The 19,943-nt window shown below is 43.4% G+C and overlaps 2 protein-coding genes across 5 annotated transcripts in view; one reads left to right on the top strand and one right to left on the bottom strand.

Annotated features, from left to right (window-relative positions):
- Positions 1 to 4,407, bottom strand: part of cdc123 (cell division cycle 123 homolog (S. cerevisiae)) — a 38,366-nt gene extending 33,959 nt beyond the window's left edge. The window contains exon 1 of one of the 2 annotated variants that reach the window (XM_043714157.1): positions 4,260 to 4,407. In XM_043714157.1, coding sequence (XP_043570092.1) covers positions 4,260 to 4,333 — 74 coding nt within the window. In that variant the 5' untranslated portion in view covers positions 4,334 to 4,407. The remainder of the gene's footprint in view (positions 1 to 4,259) is intronic. The other variant, XM_043714156.1, reaches the window with a different exon arrangement.
- Positions 4,408 to 4,439: 32 nt separating this feature from the next.
- Positions 4,440 to 19,943, top strand: part of nudt5 (nudix (nucleoside diphosphate linked moiety X)-type motif 5) — a 41,680-nt gene continuing 26,176 nt past the window's right edge. Inside the window, exons 1-4 of one of the 3 annotated variants that reach the window (XM_043714159.1) lie at positions 4,456 to 4,553; positions 5,326 to 5,470; positions 18,627 to 18,825; positions 19,169 to 19,236. In XM_043714159.1, the coding sequence (XP_043570094.1) occupies positions 18,781 to 18,825; positions 19,169 to 19,236 (113 nt within the window). In that variant the 5' untranslated portion in view covers positions 4,456 to 4,553; positions 5,326 to 5,470; positions 18,627 to 18,780. Of the gene's footprint in view, positions 4,554 to 5,325; positions 5,471 to 18,626; positions 18,826 to 19,168; positions 19,237 to 19,943 lie in introns of all 3 variants that reach the window. The other 2 variants (XM_043714158.1, XM_043714160.1) reach the window with 2 other exon arrangements.

The following is a 19,943-nucleotide window of genomic DNA, read 5'->3' as shown; positions in this document are numbered from 1 at the left end:
CCAACAGTGGCCTAACCAATGTCCTGTACAACCGCAACATGACCTCTCAACTCCTGTACTCAATACTCTGACCAATAAAGGAAAGCATACCAAACACCTGCTTCACTATCCTATCTACCTGCGACTCCACTTTCAAGGAGCTATGAACCTGCACTCCAAGGTGTCTTTGTTCAGCAACACTCCCTAGGACCTTACCATTAAGTGTATAAGTCCTGCTAAGATTTCCTTTCCAAAAATGCAGTACCTCGCATTTATCTGAATTAAACTCCATCCACCACTTCTCAGCTCATTGACCCATCTGGTCCAGGTCCTGTTGTAATCTGAGGTAACCCTCTTCACTATCCACTACACCTCCAATTTTGGTGTCATCTACAAACTTACTAACTGTACCTTTTATGCTCGCATCCAAATCATTTATGTAAATGACAAAAAGTAGAGGACCCAGCACCGATCCTTGTGGCACTCCACTGGTCACAGGCCTCCAGTCTGAAAAACAACCCTCCACCACCACCTTCTGTCTTCTACCTTTGAGCCAGTTCTGTATCCAAATGGCTAGTTCTCCCTTTATTCCATGAGATCTCTAAAGCTAACAAAATATTTCTCGATGTGTAGCAATTGCTGTAATGTAGGAAATAGACAATAGGTGCAGGAGTAGGCCATTCTGCCCTTCGAGCCTGCACCACCATTCATGATGATCATGGCTGATCATCCTCAATCAGTTCCTGCCTTATCTCCATTACCCTTGATTCCACTATCCTTGAGAGCTCTATCCAACTCTTTCTTAAACGAATCCAGAGACTGGGCCTCCACTGCCTTCTGGGGCAGAGCATTCCACACACCCACCACTCTCTGGGTGAAGAGGTTTCTTCTCATCTCTGTCCTAAATGGCCTACCCCTTATTTTTAAGCTGTATCCTCTGGTTCGGGACTCACCCATCAGCAGAAACATGTTTCCTGCCTCCAGAGTGTCCAATCCTTTAATAATCTTATACGTCTCAATCAGCTTCCCTCTCAGTCTTCTAAACTCAAGGGTATACAAGCCCAGTCGCTCCAATCTTTCAACATAAGATAGTCACGCCATTCCAGGAATTGACCTCGTGTACCTACGCTGCACTCCCTCAATAGCCAAAATGTCCTTCCTCAAATTTGGAGACCAGAACTGCACACAATATTCCAGGTGCGGTCTCACCAGGGCCCTGTACAGCTGCAGAAGAACCTCTTTGCTCCTATACTCAATCCTTCTTGTTATGAAGACCAGCATGCTATTAGCTTTCTTCACTACCTGCTGTACCTGCATGCTTGCCTTCATTGATTGGTGTACAAGAATACCCAGATCTCTTTGTACTGCCCCTTTACCTAACTTGACTCCATTTAGGTAGTAGCTGAAAATGTGTTGCTAGAAAAGCGCAGCAGGTCAGGGAGCATCCAAGGAACAGGAGAATTGAACAGGAGAATTTCGGGCATAAGCCCTGAAGAAGGGCTTATGCCCGAAACGTCGATTCTCCTGTTCCTTGGATGCTGCCTGACCTGCTGCGCTTTTCCAGCAACACATTTTCAGCTCTGATCTCCAGCATCTGCAGCCCTCACTTTCTCTCCATTTAGGTAGTAATCTGCCTTCCTGTTCTTGCCACCAAAGTGGATAACCATACATTTATCCAAATTAAATTGCATCTGCCATGCATCTGTCCACTCACCTAACCTGTCCAGGTCACCCTGTATTCTCCTAACATCCTCCTCACATTTCACCCTACCACCCAGTTTTGTATCAGCAAATTTGCTAATGTTACTAGTAATACCATCTTCTATATCATTAATATATATTATAAAAAGCTGCGGTCCCAGCACGGATCCCTGCGGTACCCCACTGGTCACTGCCTGCCATTCCGTAAGGGAGCCGTTTATCACGACTCTTTGTTTCCTGTCAACCAACCAATTTTCAATCCAAGTCAGTACTTTGCCCCCAATACCATGCGCCCTAATTTTGCTCACTAACCTCCGATGTGGGACTTTATCAAAGGCTTTCTGAAAGTCCAGGTACACTACATCCACTGGATCTCCCTTGTCCATCTTCAGAGTTACATCCTCAAAAAATTCCAGAAGATTAGTCAAGCATGATTTCCCCTTCATAAATCCATGCTGACTCTGACTTATCCTGTTACTGCTATCCAGATGTGTCGTAATTTCATCCTTTAATTGACTCCAGCATCTTTCCCACCACTGAGGTCAGACTAACTGGTCTATAATTTCCTGCTTTCTCTCTCGCTCCTTTCTTAAAAAGTGGTACAACATTAGCCACCCTCGAATCCGCAAGAACTGATCCTGAATCTATCGAACTCTGGAAACTAATCACCAACACATCCACGATTTCTAGAGACACCTCCTTCAGTACCCTGGGATGTAGACCACCATGCCCCGGGGACTTATCAGCCTTCAGACCTAACAGGCTCTCCAACCCCATTTCCTGGCAAATATAAATTCCCTTCAGTTCAGGTCCTTCAGCCACTGTTACCTCTGGGAGTCAATTTGCACATGGCAAGATCAGGGAAATAATAATGACTGGATAATTGCCTATTTTCTGACACTGAAGGGGTAATCGTTTTTTCACTACTTTGAAATCACAGCTACTGAACCCTTCACCTCCCAAGAGGCAGACACTGCCTGGGTATAATGTGTCATCTGAAAGATGGTTCTTCTGACAAGTTGGTATTCTGCCAGGGAGAAGAGTCTTGAAAACTTTTGTGCACAAGTCCCAATTTTAAATGTTGGAGATCGCACCCCCCATGATCTTTGCAGCTATAAGACACAAAAGCAGAAGTAGGCCACTCAGCCTATTGAGTTTGGTCTGCCATTCAATGAGATTGTAGCTCATCTGATAATCCTCAAATCCACTTTCTCCCCCAAATCACTGGATTCCCTTACTGATTAAAAAATCTGTCTATCTCAGCCTTGAATACACTTTTAAAACTTTAAGATAACTGAGAAATGGTACAAAGGATTTCAGTTCTAAGGAAGGGTCACTTGACCCAAAATGTTAACTCTGATTTCTCTCCACAGACACTGCCAGACCTGTGGAACTTTTCCAGCAATTTATGTTTGTTTTTCTGATTTACAGCATCTGCATTCCTTTCAGGATTATTTCCCGAAAGAATTCCACAGGTTCACTACCCTCATCGCTGTCTTACATGGGAGGCCCCTCACTCTGAGATGATGCCCTCTGGTCCTAGACTATCCAACAAGGGGAAGCTACTTTTCTTCAGCTACTCTGTCAAGTCCCCCAAGTAAATGTTTCAATCGAGTCGCCTCTCATTCTTCAATATTCCAGCGATATTCACTATTCCAATCTTCTGGGAGTTCAGGCCCAATCTCTAGAGTCATAGAGTCCTACAGCACAGAGACAAGCCCTTCAGCCTAAACTGGTCCATACTTACCAAAACGTATATCCACATTAACCACATTTGCCTGTACTTGGCCCATATCCTTCTAAACCTTTTGCATCCATGTATTTAGAGTCAGAGATGTACAGCACAGAATCAGACCCTTCAGTGCAACTCGTCCATGCCAACCAGATATCCTAAATTAACCTAGTCCCATTCACCAACACTTGGTCCACAGCCCTCTAAACCCTTCCTATTCATATACCCATCCATTTTAAATGCTGTAATTGTACCAGCCTCCACCACTTCAGCTGTCAGCCCATTCTATACACACACCACCCTCTGCATGAAAAAGTTGCCCCTTAGGACTCTCAAATTTTTCCGATCTCACCCTAAACCTATGCTATCTAGTTCTAGACTCCCCCAGCCCAGGGAAAAAATCTTGTCTATTTACCCTATCCATGCCCCTCAAGAATATATAATAGAAAAGATTTGTCCAAATCTACTGCTCAGAAGACAGTTTCCATCCCCTGCAAGGTTGTTTCTGTGCTGTACATCTTTATGACTCTAAATACATGAATAGGAAAGGTTTAGAAAGATATGGGCCACAAGTGCAGGCAAATAGGGTTAGTGTGGGTGGATGATTTGGTCAGCATGGACCAGTTGGGCCGAAGGGCCTGTCTCTGTGCTGTAGGACTCTATGAGATTGGTCCCCAGGGCCTACCTAAGGAACCACCGCCCGCTCTGGTAAACCTGCCCCTTTCTATAAGGTTTCCCTCCAGCTTCCCTGATGTCCCATTCTGGCTGCACATAAGGCGCTACAGCAATGCAGCTGGCGGCGGCAGTCGCTGTTGTTGCAGGACTGCACGACGAGGGCGAGACCCACCTCCTGATGGTGAGCTTCTTGAAGAGCGGGTACCAGGCCGAGAGCTGACAGCTCACCACCTGCTCCTTCTTCATCACTCCTGGCAACGGCAGCAGCTCCGCTTCCGCTGTGGCTGCGCGCCGCCCAAACCCTTCCCCCGGCCCGGCCGGAAGTCGGGTGTGGTTGCTGAGGCGGTGTCACAGGAAAAGCCGCTCGGGCCGCTCACAGGGTGAGGCTGCAGGAAGGCTCTTTGGGAGCGCTGTTGGTGTGAAACTTCTATTTTTGTCAATCTCCACAACACCCTCCCATTTGTTGGTAAAGTACCAGATTTATATTAGTCTCGCTGATGTTCGGGGAAACTTTTATTTTAAATTTGATGCTCGGCTATCAAAGAATCGCCAGTGTGAATAATTGCAGGGAACCAGGGCTCTGTCTGTGTGGAATTTTAATTTGTAAATAGTTAAAACATTACTCCTTATATTGTTGTAGTTCCATTTTTTTCTTGTACATTTGAAAGGGTGATCCCTGTTCTACAAGTTCCCTCAGATTTAGTTCAATTTGAGAGAATGTCCTTTAGGGAAAGAAATCTGCCACCTTTTACCTGGTCTGGCCTACAGGTGACTCCAGACCCACAGCAATGTGGTTGATTCATAACCACCTTCTGCGTAATTAGGGATGGGCAATAAGTGCTGGCCTGGCCAGCGATGCCCTCATCCCAGGAATGAATAAACAAAGTTACTTACAGAGTTACATTGTACTTTACTCAAAAACTGCATGAATCCATGTAATATTCTGTTAACTCACTTTTTAAATTAGAATCAGTCTAAATATTGTGGCACAAGACAGCAGAACACAGGGGGCTAACACCTTCAACATCTTAACATCTTATCTGGGCTGACACCAATTGTTACAGTTAACCTGAGACTGTAACTTTAAAAAAAAGGTTTTGTGATTAACATATGAAAAAAGTGAAACTATCATGGTCCTTCTAACAGATGAGAGACTTAACAAACAATCGAGGTATTTTTCAATGTATAATTTCAGTTACATCACACTGTAAACTTTTGCTAAAAATTCTGTCTTACAGTTGTGTACTCCACAACCACCTGATGAAGGAACAGTGCTCCGAAAGCTAGTGCTTCCAATTAAACATGTTGGACTATCACCTAGTGTTGTGTGATTTTTAATTTTGAAGAGGAGAATTGATCATTCAGATAAGCTCACTTCACATTGTTCGTTTTGTTTCCTTATTGCAAATGACAGATTTAAATAGTACTTTCAGTTAATGCATGTACTCCCACACTTTCTCTGAATTATCTGAACAGAAATCAAAGGGAATGGAGTATAAAAATAGAGGTTTTGCTAAAACTACTAGTCAGACCTCAGCAGGAATTCTGCAAACAGTTAAGGAATGATATACAGTACTGGAATTGGAGACAATACTGAAAAAGTTGATTAGACTGATATTGGGTATGTGAGAAAGTGAGGACTGCAGATCAGAATTGAGAGTGTGGTGCTGGAAAAGCACAGCAGATCAGGCCACAGCCGAGGAGCAGGAATGTCAACGTTTTGGGCATAAGCAATTCCTGATGAAGGGCTTATACCTGAAGCATCGAATCTCCTGCACCGCGGATGTGGCCTAACCTGCTGTGCTTTGTCACCACCATATTCTCAAGTCTGATACCAGGTACAGAGGAGCTGTCTTATGAAGAGATTGGACCTGTACTCACTTGAATTTAGAATCTGAGGAAACATTGTTGAAACATATCAGATTCTTAGAGGGCCTGAAAGGGTAGATGCTGAGAGGTTGTTTCCCCTTGTGGGAGAGTTTAGAACAGTCTCAGAATAAGAAGTCAGACATTTAAAACAGAGATGTCTCCATCAGAAAGTAATGAATCAATGAAATTATTGACTACAGAGGGCTGTTAAGGTTGGGCCATTTAGTATATTCAAAGCTGAGGTAGACATTTTTTATTCAGTACAGGAATGGAGTGTTGTGGGGGAAAGACAAGGAAATGGAATTGAGGATTATCAGATCAGTCATGATCTCATTGGTGGAGCAGACTCGTTTGAGCTGAATGGCTAACTTCTGCTCCTTTACCTTATGGTCTTAAGGACGTTTGTACAGTTAGTTTTCAGCATTGTCTTGTGTTCTCAACTTCTCTCTTTTCAGTCACACTCAGTTTTATCTCAAGCTTCATTGTGCTAAAGTCTGTTTTTTTTTGTCCTTGTTCTGTATAATAATACTTGCATGTTAATTGTTCTGTATAATAATACTTGCATGTTAATTGTTTAATTGTTCTGTATAATAATACTTGCATGTTAATTGTTCTGTATAATAAAACTTGCATATAGTTATTTTCCCTTTTTTGTTTTGTGAGACATAATTGGTTAAGGGAAGAGTGTTGGCGTGGAATGTGGGAGAAGGTGCCCCAGGGAACTTGGATCAGGCCTGGACTCAAAATTGAAGCGTGAACTGAAATCTTTGCATTTGAAATATCAATACTGAGGTAGAGCTCTAATAGAGTTATAACTAGGCCCCAGCTCTGTCAACACCCCTGAGGGGTTGTGTCAATTTTTAAGGCTCGATATGGGTCACAGTCGGTAATCTTTTTGGGAAGAGCAGGCAGAGAGGCCATTAATTGCTGTCTCAGGGGAACACGGCACATTGTACAAATTTGCTCAGCCCCATTTTTGAACTCCGACCTCAGAGTATAGTCCCGTTCCAACAATCTACTTATCAAGAATTGGGAATGCTGCCAACAGAGCTACCTTAACAAATAAATCAATAGGTACTTCCTTACGGCTGCAGCAACAATTTTGTTTACATCTTGAATGTAATTGAATATCTTAAAAATGTGTTGCTGGAAAAATACAGCAGGTCAGGCAGCATCAAAGGAGAAGGAGAATCGACATTTCGGGCATAAGGGCTTATGCCCGAAACGTTGATTCTCCTTCTCCTTTGATGCTGCCTGACCTGCTGCGCTTTTCCAGCAACACATTTCTAAGCTCTGATCCCCAGCATCTGCAGTCCTCACTTTCTCCTTGTAATTGAATATCCCAGAGCATTTCACAGGGTGGTGTGGGGCATTTAAAAAGAAAATATGACACTAGGATACGTAAGGTATTGAATCAGATGATAAAATGCTTGTTTGAAGAGATATGTTTTTAAAGAGAAAAGCAAAATAGAGGGGTTTAGGGAGGGAATTCCAGAGCTCTGTGTCAAGAGAATTGAAGGTGTGGCTGCCAGTGATGGGACAATTAACTTGGGGATGCTGAGGAGTGCAGATACCTTAAAGGGTTGTGGGTTGGAGGCGATCAGAAATAGAGAGGGACAAAGCTATGAGGGGTTTTGAAAACAAGGTGAGAATCTTAAAACCAAGATGTTTCTTGGAAGGGAGGTACAGGGAGGCAGGGGAACAGGATCACTGTGAGGTTTGACTTCTCTGATTCTCCACTTGCTGGAATTAACCTTTCTTCCTCAATCTTCAACATATTACAACTCAAACTGAACAGCACCATTCATGTCCTCATCCACAAAAGTTACACTGCTGTTAAACATTGGCTCAAATTATGACTAATTCAAGGTTTGCCTGCACCTTTTACTTTTAGACTCGCATCACATGATTGCAGGCCATTCTTTTAGCTACTATACTCCTGCCCCCTTCTATCTTAACACTATCTCTTCTCTGCCCCACCACACATCCCCCCCCCCCCGTACAGAACTGTCAAAAGCCTTATCAAAACCTTTACTTTAGTCTTCCTTCATTCTTCTACTAAAATCCATTTCCCTTTAGCTCCTGCTCAGTAATTTTTCTCCTCAGCGTGAGTGCCGAAGAAACATAATGTGTTTTTGGACCATGCAAAGTCCTCCTTACTAACATCTGGGCCTCGTGCTAAAATTGGGGGAATCAAACCTTACAAATAATGTCCCAAATGCCACCATTCTCATCCCTGGATATGACCTGCCTCATTCATGTGATATCAAGAAACAGTTGGAGGCACTGGATGCTGCTAAGTTGATGGGCCCTGACAACATTCTGGCAATAGTACTGAAGACTTGTGCTCCAGAACTTGCTGCTCCCCTAGCCAAGCTCTTCCAATGTAGTTCCAACAATGCCATCTATGCAACAATGTGGTAAATTGCCCACGTATGTCCTGTACACACAAATATAACCTGGCCAATTATTGCCCCAACAGTCTACTGTCGTCCATCAATAAAGTGATGGAAGTTGTCACCAACAGTGCTGTCAAGCAGCATCTGCTCCGCAACATGCTCATTGTCGCCCAGTTTGGGTTCTGCCAATGTCATTCAGCTCCTGACCTCTTTACATAGACAAACGAACTGAATACCACAAATGTGGTGAGAGTGACAGCCCTTGACATCAAAGCTGCATTTGATCAAGTATGGCATCAAGGAGCCTGAGTAAAACTAGAATCAATGGATATCGGGGGCAAACTCTCCACTGATTGGAGTCATACCTAGCACATAGGAAGATCGGTCATGGTTGTGAGAGGGAAGTCACGTAGAGTAGTGTCCTAGGCCCAACCATCTTCAGCTGTTTCATCAGTGACCTTCCATCCATCATGAGGTTAGAAGTGGGGGTATGCAATCATCGGCAAACAATGTTCAGCCCCATTCATCACTCCTTAGAAACTGAAGCAGTGCGTAATATCAACAAGATGCACCTTGGCAATTCACCAAGGATCCTTTGACCTTCCAAATCCACAACCTCTTCCATTTTCAAGGACAAGGGCAGCAGATACATGCGAACACAACCCCACATAAATTCCTCTCCGAGCCACTCACCATCCCAACTTGGAAATCTATCACTACTTCTTCATTGTCGCTAAGTCAGAATCCTGGAAATGCCTCACTAAGGTCATTGTGGGTTTACCTACAGCACGTGGACTGCAGCACAGGACATAGCTCGCCACCACCTTCTCACAGGCAACTAGGATCAGGCAATAAATGCGGGGCCCTGCCAATGACCCCCAATCCCAAGAATGGATAAAAAAGAAACAGTATGTCTTTGAAAGACGTTTGTCACATGTTTAAAAAAGAAATTGTTGTATTATCATGTTTTTCTTTGTGTTCAGACTTGCTGGTACTTTCCAGTCAGTTTAAATATGTCTTTTGGGAAGTCTTTTTGGGGATGCAGATCATCCACCTTTTGGATTTTTAAAAATTCATTCATAGAACATAACAACACAGTACAGGCTTTTCGGCCCTCGATGTTGCACCGCCCTGTCATACTAATCTGAAGCCCATCCCACCTACACTATTCCATGTACGTCCATATGCCTGTCCAATGACGACTTAAATGCACTTAAACTTGCCAAATCTACTACTGTTGGAGGCAAAGCATTCCATACCCTTACTACTCTCTGAGTAAAGAAACTACCTCTGACATCTGTCTCATACCTATCTCCCCTCACTTCTTATAAAGTTGTGTCCACTCGTGTTTGCAGTCCCCATACTTGGAAAAAGGCTCTCCCTGTCCACCCTATCTAACACTCTGATTATCTTGTATGTCTCTATTAAGTCACCTCTCAACCTTCTTCTCTCTAATGAGAACAGCCTCAAGGCCCTCAGCCTTTCCTCATAAGACATTGCTTCCATACCAGGCAACATCCTAGTAAATCTCCTCTGCACCCTTTTCAAAGCTTCCACATCCTTCTTATAACGCGGTGACTAGAACTGTACACAATACTCCAAGTATGGCCATACCAGAGCTTTGTACAGCTGCAGGATAACCTTCTCGTTCCGGAACTCAATCCCTCTATTAATAAAGGCCAAAACACTGTATGCCTTCTTAACAACCTTGTCAATCTGGGTGGCAACTTTCAGGGATCTGTGTACATGGACACTGAGATCTCTCTGCTCATCTGCACTCCCAAGAATCTTACCATTAGCCCATACTTTGCATTCCGATTACTCCGTCCAAAGTGTATCACCTCACACTTATCCACATTAAACTCCATTTGCCACCCCTCAGCCCAGCTCTGAATCCTATCTATGTTTCTCTGCAACCTACTGCATCCTTCGTCACTATCCACAACTCCACCGACCTTAGTGTCATCCGCAGATTTACTAACCCACCCTTCTAAGCCCTCATCCAGGTCATTTATAAAAATGATGAACAGCAGTGGACCCAACACCGACCCTTGCAGTACGCCGTTAGTAACTGGGCACCAAGATGAACATGTTTCATCAACTACAACCCTCTGTTTTCTTTCAGCAAGCCAATTACTGATCCAATCTGCTATGTCTCCCACAATCCCATTCCTCCGCAATTTGTATAATAGCCTAATGCGAGGAACCTTATCGAACGCCTTGCTGAAATAAATAGGATGTGGAAATATGTGCAGGTTTCTCCTACAGAATGTGGGAGGTAAGGGTCAGCACCAGTGTCCCTGCTGACTGCATCTGCAGGAAGTGCACCCAACTTCAGCTCCTCAAAGCATGCTATGGAATTGGAGCTGGAGTTGGACAAACTTCAGGTCATTCGGGAGGCAGTGGGGATTATTGAGGCGCGTTACAGGGAGGTAGTCATACCTCGGGGTTAAAAAAAGAAGGTAGATGGGTTACCATCAGGGAACAGAAAGGGAACCAGCAGGCAGTGCAGGGATCCCCTGTGGCTGTTCCCCTCAACAACAAGTGTACCATTTTGGATACCGTTGGGGGGAATGACTTACCAGGGATAGGCCATGGGGTACAGGTCTTTGGCACGGAATCTGTTCCTGTTGCTCAGAAGGGAAGGGGGAAGAGGAGCAGAGCATTAGTCATTGGGGACTCCATTGTTCGGGGGACAGACAGGAGGTTCTGTGGGAATGAGAGAGACTCATGGTTGGTGTGTTGCCTCCCAGGTGCCAGGGTTCGTGATGTGTCTGATCATGTTTTCAGGATCCTTGTGGGGGAGAGGGAGCAGCCCCAAGTCGTGGTCCACATAGGCACCAACGACATAGGTAGGAAGAGAGATGAGGATTTAAGGCAGAAATTCAGGGAGGGTAAGGTCGAAGCTAAGAGCTAGAACAAACAGAGTTGTTCTCTCTTTGTTACCCGTGCCACATGCTAGTGAGATGAGGAATAGAGAGAGAGAGGATTTGGGATCAGGGCATCAGGGATGATGCAGGATGGAGGGTTTTGGATACCTGGATAATTGGGGCTCATTCTGGAGTAGATGGGACCTCTATAAACAGGATGGTCTTCACCTGAACCAGAGGGATACCAATATCCTGGTGGAGGGGGGGGGAATTTGCTCATGTTCTTTGGGTGGGTTTAAAACTAATTCAGCAGGGAGATAGGAACCTGAATTGCAGTTCGAGTATACAGGAGGTTGAGAGTAGGGAGGTCCGAAATAAGGTTTCAGGGTCGCAAGAGGGCACCGGCAGGCAAAAGATTAGTTTGAAGTTTGTCCATTCCCAGGAGCATCTGGAATAAGGTGGGTGAAATTGCAGCATGGGTCATTACCTGGGATTTTCGATGTTATGGCCATTTCAGAGACATGGATAGAGCAGGGACAGGAATGGTTATTGCATGTTCCAGTACTTAAATATTTCAGTAAGAACAAAGAAGATGGTAAAAGAGGTGGAGGTGTGGCATTGTTAGTCAAGGACAATATTGCGGCTGCAGAAAGGATGTTTGAGGACTCGTCAACTGAAGTAGTATGGGCTGACTTTAGAAACAGGAAAGGAGAGGTTACCCTGTTGGGAATTTTCTACAGACCTCCGAATAGTTCCAGAGATGTAGAGGATAGGATAGGATAGGATAGCAAAGATGATCCTCTAGCAAAGATGATCCTCGGTAGGAGCAAGAGTGACAGGGTAGTTGTTCTGGGGGACTTGAACTTCCCAAATATTGACTGGGAATACTATAGTTCAAGTACTTTAGTCCATTGTATGCAGGAGGGTTTCCTGACAGTATGTGGACAAGCCAACAAGGGGCGAGGCCACATTAGATTTGGTACAGGGTAATGAACACAGCCAGGTGTTAGATTTGGAGGTAGGTGAGCACTTTGGTGATAGTGACCACAATTCAGTTATGTTTACAATAGCAATGGGCAGGGATAGGTATACACCAGAAGGCAAGAGCTATAGCTGGGGGAAAGGCAATTACAATGCGATAAGACAAGATTTAGGATGCATAGGATGGGGAAGGAAACTGCACGGGTTGGGCACAATAGAAATGTGGAGTTTATTCAAGGAACGTTTACTGTGTGTCCTTGATAAGTATGTTGAATTGAATTGAATTTATTGTCACATGTACCGAGGCACAGTGAAAAGCTTTGTCTTGCGAGCAATACAGGCAGATGACAGAGTTAAGTAGCGTAGATAGTAAATAATAGGTAAACAGCGGCAAAAACAAAAACACAGGTATAGGCGAATGTTAAGAGTTTGAGAGTCCATTCAGTATTCTGACAACAATAGGGTAGAAACTGTTACGAAACCAACTGGTGCGTATGTTCAGGCTTCTGTACCTTCTTCCCGATGGTAGAGGTTGTAGAAAAACATTATCAGGGTGGGATGGATCTTTGAAAATGCTGGCAGCCTTTCCTTGACAGCGGGCCTGGTAGATGGATTCTATCGATGCGAGTTTGGCCTTTGTGATTGTCCGGGCCAAGTTCACCACTCTCTGTAACCGTCTCCAATCTTGAATGGTACAGTTGCCATACCTGGTAGTGATACATCCAGACAGAATGCTCTCAATGGCGTACCTATAAAAGTTGGCAAGCATATTTGCCGGCATGCCAAATTTTCTCAGCTGCCTGAAAAAAGATGATGTTGTTGGGCTTTGTAACTAGTGTATCCACGTGAAGAGTTGAGGAAAGCTTGTTGTGGATGACCACTCTCAGGAACTTGACACTCTCCATTCATTCCACCTCTGTGCTGTTAATGTGTAGGAGGGCATGACTAGCATCATGCCGAACGTCAAAAATGAGTTCCTTGGTTTTGCTGGCATTATGAGCTAGGTTGTTCTCAGTGCACCATTTTTCCAGGTCTTCCACCTCCCATCTGTAGTCTGTTTCATTGCCATCTGAGATTCGACCGACTATGGTGATGTCATCAGCGAACTTGTAAATGGCATTAGTCTGGTATTTGGCGACACAGTGATGGGTATGCAACGAGTACAGTAGGGGGCTGAGACGCACCCTTAGGGGGCTCTCGTATTGAGTGTTAGTGAGGATGCAATATTGTCCCCAGTTTTCACTGGTTGTGGCCTGTGGGTCAGAAACTGAGGATCCAGTTGCAGAGAGTACCTGTCAGACAGGGAGGAAGTTGTCGAGCGCAGGAGTCGTGGTTTACTAAGGAAGTTGAATCTCTTGTCAAAAGTAAGAAGTCTTATGTTAGGATGAGATGTGAATGCTCAATTAGGGTGATTGAGAGTTATAAGGTAGCCAGGAAAGACCTAAAGAGAGAGCTAAGATGAGTGAGGAGGGGACATGAAAAGTTGTTGGCAGATATGATAAGGGAAAACTCTAAAGTTTTCTATAGGTATATAAGGGGAAAAAGAATGATTAGAGTAGGGTTAGGGCCAATCGAGGACAGTAGTGGGAAGATGTGCCTGGAGTCAGAGGAGATAGGGGAAGCACTAAATGAATATTTTTCATCAGTATCCACACTGGGAAAAAGACAATGTTGTCAAGGAGAATACTGAGACACAGGCTACTAGACTAGATGGGATCGAGGTTCACAAGAAGAAGGTGTTAGAAATTCTGATTTGGAGATGCTGGTGTTGGACTGGGGTGTACAAAGTTAAAAATCATACAACACCAGGTTATAGTCCAACAGGTTTATTTGTAAGCACTAGCTTTCGGAGCGCTGCTCCTTCAGGTGGTTGTGGAGTATAAGACTGTAAGGCACAGAATTTAGAGCAAAAGTTTACAATGTGATTTAACTGAAATTACACATTGAAAAAGACCTGGATTGTTTGTTAAGTCTCTCATCTTTGAGAATGAACATGCTGGTTTCAGTTCTTTTGTATGTAAATTGCAGAACAGTTTTTAAAAGTTACATTCTGAAGTTAACTTTAACAATCGGTGTCATGTCGGCCCAGATAGTATATTGAAGGTGTGAGTTGTTCTGTGTGAGACTGTCTCTGCCACAATGGTCAGACTGATTCTAATCTAAAAACCTTAACTGGGACCTTGAGTTCATGTCACACTACATGTGACCCCATTGCACTATACGCACACACAGACACACACACACTCACACAGACCCTCTCTCATAAGCTCACACATGAACCCTCTCACAGACTTCTACCCTTTTACACTCACACATACGCATACTCTCTGTCAGACACTTATACCCTTCCACATACACACACCCACCTACCCCCATGCACACATACACATATAGGTTTGTGGGGTGAATTTGTACTTGCAGAATTACATTTTATTTGCTCAAAATCTGCATGAATCCATATAAGATTCTGTAAGTCTGTTTTTTTAGATTAGAATCAGTCTGACCATTGTGGCACAGACAGCCTCACACAGGGCAGCTCACACCTTCAATACATTATCTGGGCTGACATGACACCAATTTTTTTTTTAGGTTACATTACAGTGTGGAAACAGGCCCTTCGGCCCAACAAGTCCACACCAACCCGCCGAAGCGCAACCCACCCATACCCCTACATTTACCCCTTACCTAACACTACGGGCAATTTAGCATGGCCAATTCACCTGACCTGCACATCTTTGGACTGTGGGAGGAAACTGGAGCACCCGGAGGAAACCCAATGTTAAAGTTTACTTGAGAATGTAACTTTTTAAAAAAGATTGCGATCTACATACGAAACAACTGAAACTAATAGGTTCATTCTAAAAGACGAGAGACTTAACAAACAATCCAGGTCTTTTTCAATATAATATTTCAGTTACATCACACTGTAAACTTTTGCCCTAAATTCTGTGTCTTACAATCTTATACTCCACAACCACCTGATGAAGGAGCAGCGCTCCTAAAGCTAGTGCTTACAGATAAACCTATTGGACTATAACCTGGTGTCGTGTGGTTTTTAACTTTGTACATCCCAGTCCGGCGTCGGCTCCTCCAAATCCATTCAAGGATTGTGAATCCAGTGTCATTCAGGCAATAAACTGGACAATGGATCTTCGGGTGACCCATCCTCCAAGGCAGACTTCGGGACAGGCAGCAACGCAAAGTGGCCGAGCAGGGACTGATAGCCAAGTTCGGTACCTGTGGAAGTGGCCTCAACCTGGACCTTGGGTTCATGTCACATTATAGGTGACTCCACTGCCCTATACACGCATACTGACAGATGGACGCGTACACACACACACACACACCTAGGGGCACACACACTCCTGCAGACCCTCTCTATTACACTCACACATACACTCCCACACACATCCTGTCATAGATTTATACCCCTTAACACTCTCACAGACACTCATATCCACGCCTCCCGCCCCCCCCCCCACCTAACGCGCACACACAAGTTCGTGGGTGAATTTGTACATGCAGAATTACATTTTACATTCCTCAAAAACTGCATGAATCCATGTAAGATTCTGTATGTCTGTTTTTTAGACGAGAATCAGTCTGACCATTGTGGCACAGACAGTTTCACACGGGCAGCTCACAACTCAAATACATTATCTGGGCCAACATGACACCAATTATTAAAGTTCACCTGAGAATGTAACTTTTAGAAAAAGTTCTACGATTTACATATGAAAGAACTGAAACCAATATGTTCATTCTAAAAGATGAGAGACTGAACAAACAATCCAGGTCTTTTTCAATATATAATTTCAGTTACATCACACTGTACACTTTTGCTATAAATTCTGTGTCTAACGATCTTATACTCCACAACCACCTGATGAAGGAGCAGCGCTCCAAAAGCTAGTACTTTCAAATAAACCTGTTGGACTATAACCTGGTATTGCGTGATTTTTAACTTAGAAATTCTGGTAAGTGTGCAAATAGATAAAGCCCCCGGGCTGGATGGGATTTATCCTAGGATTCTCTGGGAAGCCAGGGAGGAGATTACCAAACCTTTGGCTTTGATCTTTATACTGTCATTGTCTGCAGGAATACCAGAAGACTGAGGGACAGCAAATGTTCCCTTGTTCAAGAAGGGGAGTAGAGACAACCCTAGTAATTATAGACCTGTGAGCTTTACTACTGGTTGTGGGCAAATTGTTGGGAAAGGTTATAGGAGGTAGGATTTATAATCATCTAGAGAGGAATAAGTTGATTAGGGATGGTCAACACGGTTTTGTGAAGGGTAGGTCATGCCTCACAAACCTTATTGAGTTCTTTGAGAAGGTGACCAAACAAGTGGATGAGAGTAAAGCCGTTGATGTAGCCTCTATGGGTTTCAGTAAGGTGTTTGATAAGGTTCTCCATAGTAGGCTATTGCACAAAATACAGTGGCATGGGATTGAGGGTGATTTAGTGGTTTGGATCAGAAATTGGCTAGCTGAAAGAAGACAGAGGGTGGTGGTTAATGGGAAATGTTCATCCTGGAGCTCATTTACTTGAGGTCTATCGCAAGGATCTATTTTGGGTCCACTGCTGTTTGTCATTTTTATAAACGAGGGTGTGGGTGTGGAATGATTGGTTAATAAATTTGCGGACAACACTAAAATTGGTACAATTGTGGATAGTACCGAAGGATGTTGCAGGTTACAGAGAGACAGAGATAAGCTGTAGAGATGGGCTGAGAGGTGGCAAATGGAGTTTAATGCAGAAAAGTGTGAGGTGATTCACTTTGGAAGGAGTAATGGGCAAATGGTAAGATTCTTGGTAGTGTAGATGAGCAGAGAGATCTTGGTGTCCATGTACATAGATCCCTCAAACTTGCCACCCAGGTTGATAGGGCTGTTAAGAAGGCATACAGTGTGTTAGCTCTTATTAGTAGAGGGATTGAGTTTCGGAATCATGAGGTCATGCTGCAGCTGTACAAAACTCTGGTGCGGCCACATTTGGAGTATTGCATACAGTTCTGGTCATCACATTATAGGAAGGATGTGGAAGCTCTGGAAAGGGTTCAGAGGAGATTTACTAGGATATTGCCTGGTATGGAGGGAAGGCCTTACGAGGAAAGGTTCAGGCTGTTTTCATTAGAGAGAAGAAGGTTGAGAGGTGACTTAATTGAGACATATAAGATAATCAGAGGGTTAGATCAGGTTGACAGTGAGATGGATGGCAATAGATAGCATAGCTTCAAATTGAGGGGTGATAGATACAGGACAAATGTCAGGGGTAGTTTCTTTGCTCAGAGTAGTAGGGGCGTGGAATGGCTTGGCTGCAACAGTAGTAGACTCGCCAACTTTAAAGGCATATGGACAAGAATGGAAAAGTGTAGGTTAGATGGGCTTCAGATTGGTTTCACAGGGGAGCACAACATTGAGGGCCAAAGGGCCTGCACTGCGCTGTAATGTTCCATGTATTTATTGCCCAGAGAGAATCAACCACATTGCTGTGGGTCTGGAGTCACGTAGGCCAGACCAGGTAAGGATGGCAGTTTCCTTCCCTAAAGGAATTTCGTGAACCCGACAATCAGCAATGGATTCATGGTCATCATCAGACTCTTAATTCCAGATTTTTATTGAATTCAAATTCCATGTTCCAAACTTAACTATCAACTTGAAGATCTATCAGCAAACATGGAACCAAATAATACAGCATTGAATTCAAATGTGCTACGGCGGGATTCAAACCCAGGTCCCCAGAACATTACCTGGGTCTTTGGAATGGCTGTCCAGTGATAATACCATGAGGCCATCACCTCCCCTAATTTCTTTACCTGAGACTTCAGATCAGTGTAATGAGCTAATCAACCAACATGAAGCATTGCAGATAAACCCAACCTCTCAAAATAACAGCTAAAATAATAGGTTAAATCATATGAGAGGAATTTAAATAGTCAATTTCACTTACTAAACTAATCTTTATACCTTATTGTAAAAAAAAGGGTCCAGAACATGAATCGTATTTTAATGATAAATAATTATTTTGTCCTTTTGTTGCAAGCATGACTAACTCTAACAATTATTATTTAAGTTTACTTGAAGTTTCTGCAGCACCTTGGATGAGTCTGTCTGTTTTCTTTTGGGGCTTGACGGTGATTTATCAATTGCCAATGCACTTTCCTGTTATTTTTAGGGCAAATTTAAGGTTCTTTATATCTGTAGCCAGTCCCATATGATTCATGTACCTGGATGGATTTATGCTGATGCCTTTAATAAGTCTACAGCTTAGACTTGTTTTCTGAGCTGCCAGAAGGCTTAGAGCCAAGAGTAGAGACAATGGTAAAAGAGATATTAGTCTTTATTTTCTGTGGCAATTGAGTTATTTTATGCTGGTGATGTTTTAGCAAACATTAAGCTTAAACAAATCTTCCTTCAGTTTGCTTTGTAGATTGAGAAACTTTGAGAGCACAGAGTGACCTGGCTAGAATCCATAAACAGAGCATTGTTATTCCTGAGTCCAAAGGTCCATTTGATTTGCTTCCACTGTGCAAAGCAAAGTTAACTATCAACTCCAGGGACCATCAGCAAACATGGAACCAAATAATACAGCTAACCAATCAATCGTCAAAGAAGAGGTAACATGTTCAAATTGCTCTATAGTTTTGATCTCATACATGCTGATCAACCACAAAGCCTGCACACTCTGCAAAATGACTTTCACTTCAGCTAGTATTTGTGGTTATGTGTTTCCAGCCTGAGTACTCTATTTTTCCCTCCATCTCTCCCAATATCCCTCAACCCTATCCTAAATTACTTAATTGAGTGACACTGAGGGCAATTATAGCTGTCCTGCTGCAGTGCAATTATCCCCTTAGATCAGGGATCAGCCTGGGATCTTCCTGATCTATTCTTGTGGGTCAAAGTCAGTAAAACTGAGTTCATTCTGCTCTGTTGAACATGATATTAATTCATTTCTAGGTACTGGCAAAAGGCAAATGGGCTCAACTTTTACAGACAACCTACATAGATCCTACTGGCAAAACCAGGTATGGTGGGGAAAAGTATTTCATTTTTTTGAGCTATCTGCCACAACTTGATAAAGATTTATTCATCCTACAAGATCTGGAATTTCAGGATTTAAAATCATTGTGGCTGAGAAGGAAATGTAGCTGGATTCTGTAGTTACTGCTTGTTGGAATCTCTATTAGCCAGCAAATAGTTCATAACTTATGGGCAATAGCCCTGAACTCCTCCTTCCACATTACTCTTGACAACAGGTAAGTAATCTGGAAGATCAATGTGTCATGACTAATTGTATTTGCTGGGGCCTTAGCTATTTATATTTTGTGTTAATGATATGCATGAAGGGACATACCGTATCGTGGCCATATTTGTTGAGGATACAACGATGGGTAGAAAAGCAAGTAATGAGGAGAATAGAAAGAATTTATCATAGATCGGTTAAGCGAGAACATTGACAGATAGAGCATAATGTGGAAAAATGTGAAGTCATCCACTCTGCCAGGAAGAATAGAAAAGCAGGTATTGTTTAATTGAAGGGAGACTGCAGAATACTACAGTACAGATGGATCTATGTGTCCTTGTACACTGGCACAACAAATACTTAGAGGAGAAAGTGAGGTCTGCAGATGCTGGAGATCAGAGCTGGAAATGTGTTGCTGGAAAAGCGCAGCAGGTCAGGCAGCATCCAGGGAACAGGAGAATCGACGTTTCGGGCATAAGCCCTTCTTCA

Source organism: Chiloscyllium plagiosum, chromosome 23 (genome assembly GCF_004010195.1).
Source record: "Chiloscyllium plagiosum isolate BGI_BamShark_2017 chromosome 23, ASM401019v2, whole genome shotgun sequence".
NCBI lineage: Eukaryota > Metazoa > Chordata > Chondrichthyes > Orectolobiformes > Hemiscylliidae > Chiloscyllium > Chiloscyllium plagiosum.
Note: the sequence above shows the minus strand (reverse complement) of the source record. Positions and strands in the feature narration are given on the sequence as shown.